Source organism: Myotis brandtii, unplaced genomic scaffold, assembly GCF_000412655.1.
Source record: "Myotis brandtii unplaced genomic scaffold, ASM41265v1 scaffold434, whole genome shotgun sequence".
Classification (NCBI taxonomy): domain Eukaryota; kingdom Metazoa; phylum Chordata; class Mammalia; order Chiroptera; family Vespertilionidae; genus Myotis; species Myotis brandtii.
This window is the reverse complement of record NW_005366599.1, coordinates 2,110,690-2,112,425: the sequence shown is the minus strand read 5'-3', so window position 1 is coordinate 2,112,425 and position 1,736 is coordinate 2,110,690. Positions and strand designations below refer to the sequence as shown.

The 1,736-nt window shown below is 67.8% G+C and overlaps 1 protein-coding gene across 1 annotated transcript in view; it reads right to left on the bottom strand.

The window, feature by feature from the left end:
- The window catches only part of ESPN (espin), a 23,577-nt gene extending 22,104 nt beyond the window's left edge, over positions 1–1,473 (bottom strand). Inside the window, exons 1-2 of the mRNA XM_014546197.1 lie at positions 1,291–1,473; positions 890–1,083 (exon numbers count right to left, since the gene is read on the bottom strand). Of these exons, the coding sequence (XP_014401683.1) occupies positions 890–1,083; positions 1,291–1,473 (377 nt within the window). The remainder of the gene's footprint in view (positions 1–889; positions 1,084–1,290) is intronic.
- Between the last annotated feature and the right edge of the window lie 263 nt (positions 1,474–1,736).

Here is a 1,736-nt window from a genome sequence, read left to right as displayed (position 1 = left end):
CCCTGCAGGTGCCCCAGGAGGGAGCCAGGGGAGGACCCTCTCGCCTGGTGGCTGGGTCCTCCGAGGCCGCTCATGTCCTAGGCGCCCACTTGGACTGACAGAGGTCACCCCACCCATCAGGGCCCAGGGCCACTGGTGCCCCCCTCAGACCGTGTCTGAGTGGCTTTCCCCCAGGGCTCCTGTCTCCCCCAGTTGCGCCCGAAGACCTGGCTCCCTTCCTCCCCGGGACCGCCCCGACTCCCCTGCTGTGGAGCCCCATTCTCCCACCTGCCCCACCCCGCCCCGGGGAGCCCCAGCCCACAGCCCAGCTGCCCCTCAGCCCAGCCGCTCCTCAGCCCAGCCACTCAGCAGAGGCCCCTGGGGTGTGGGAACCCAGCGCCTCAGTATTGGGAATGGGCTGAGGGGCCACAGGAAATGACCAGCTGCCCTGTGGACGGCCTGGCCAGGGGGCTGTGGGGCTGGGGGTGGAGTCTGGGTGGGCAGCCCTCTCCCTCCACCTCTGGGTAAGTGCCATGGCTCCTCCTCCATCGCCTTCCTGCCTGGGGGTTTAGGAGATGCTCTTACCCCCCCACCCCCAACCCCGATTTACAACAGCCTTGCAAATGAGCATGGCAGCCAATGAGGCTGGGGCTGGAGGGAGCACCCTGCAGGCTGGGAGCACCCGGGGAGCAAGGGACCTTGGGCTGGATGCCCCGGGCTTGCAGGGCCTGGGGCAAGTGGCAGTGAGCCTACCAGGAGGGGAGACATCTTGGCTGGGCAGGAGCCGCCTCTGGCCTGGCCCTCTGGCCCCAGGCGCGGCCACTCCCCCAGATGCCGGAGGGGATGGCAAACTTCAAGCACCCCGAGCCCTGGTGACCCCACCCCGAGACCTCAGGAGGGGTGTCCTTACTCAGGGTAGTGCCCGATGAGAAGCCTCAGGGAGGGGAAGTCTCCTTTGGCGGCGGCGTAGTGGACGGGCAGGGCGCCCGTGTCTGTGGCTGCGGTGGGGTCCCCACCTCCGTGACGCAGCAGCCAGTCCACCACCTCGGGGTGGCCGAAGCGGGCAGCCAGGTGCAGGACTGTGGCACCAGAATTGTCTTTGTCCTGTGGAAGGAGGGCGCGTCAGTCCCACAGCCTGTCCCGCCCCGTCTCTGGCTCAGGCCCTTCCCGCATCCCTCCGGCCATGGGGCAGCTCTGTCCTCAGGCACCTAGTGGGCCTGCTTTGAACTACAGTCCAAAGTGGCACCACCAAGCCATGCCATGCCCCGTGGGCTCTCTGAGAACTGCAGGCCATGACTGAGGTGTCCGCACAACGCAGGCTTTCAGGGTGTGGCACGCTTGTCCCCGCAGGCGCTCCAGGGTCTGGCCGAGACCCGTGCCGGCACCCAGGTTCTCAGGGACATGTGGGTGAGGGAGCGAGAGTTGCTGGGCCAAGGAGGTGGGCTCTTGGGGCTGCACCAGGTTGGCATCACGGTCAGGGGGCACCTTCTGCATCCAACCCTTGCCCCGCCCCCCCACCCGTGTCACATGGGAAGGGCTCTCCAGATTGGTGCACCTCTAACAACCCAATCTCCGTGCAGAGAACGGCCCCGCCTCCCAGCCCAGCCCACGCCCTGCTCCCAGGCTGCGTTCTTGCCCTGTGGGGCAGTGGGCAGGGCCTGGGCAGTCAGCTAATGGTGGTAGCCCTCTCCCAGGCACCCCGGAGGGCGGGGGGCAATGGTCAGAAGTGCCCGGTGTGTCCTGGTGAGCAGCGGGGT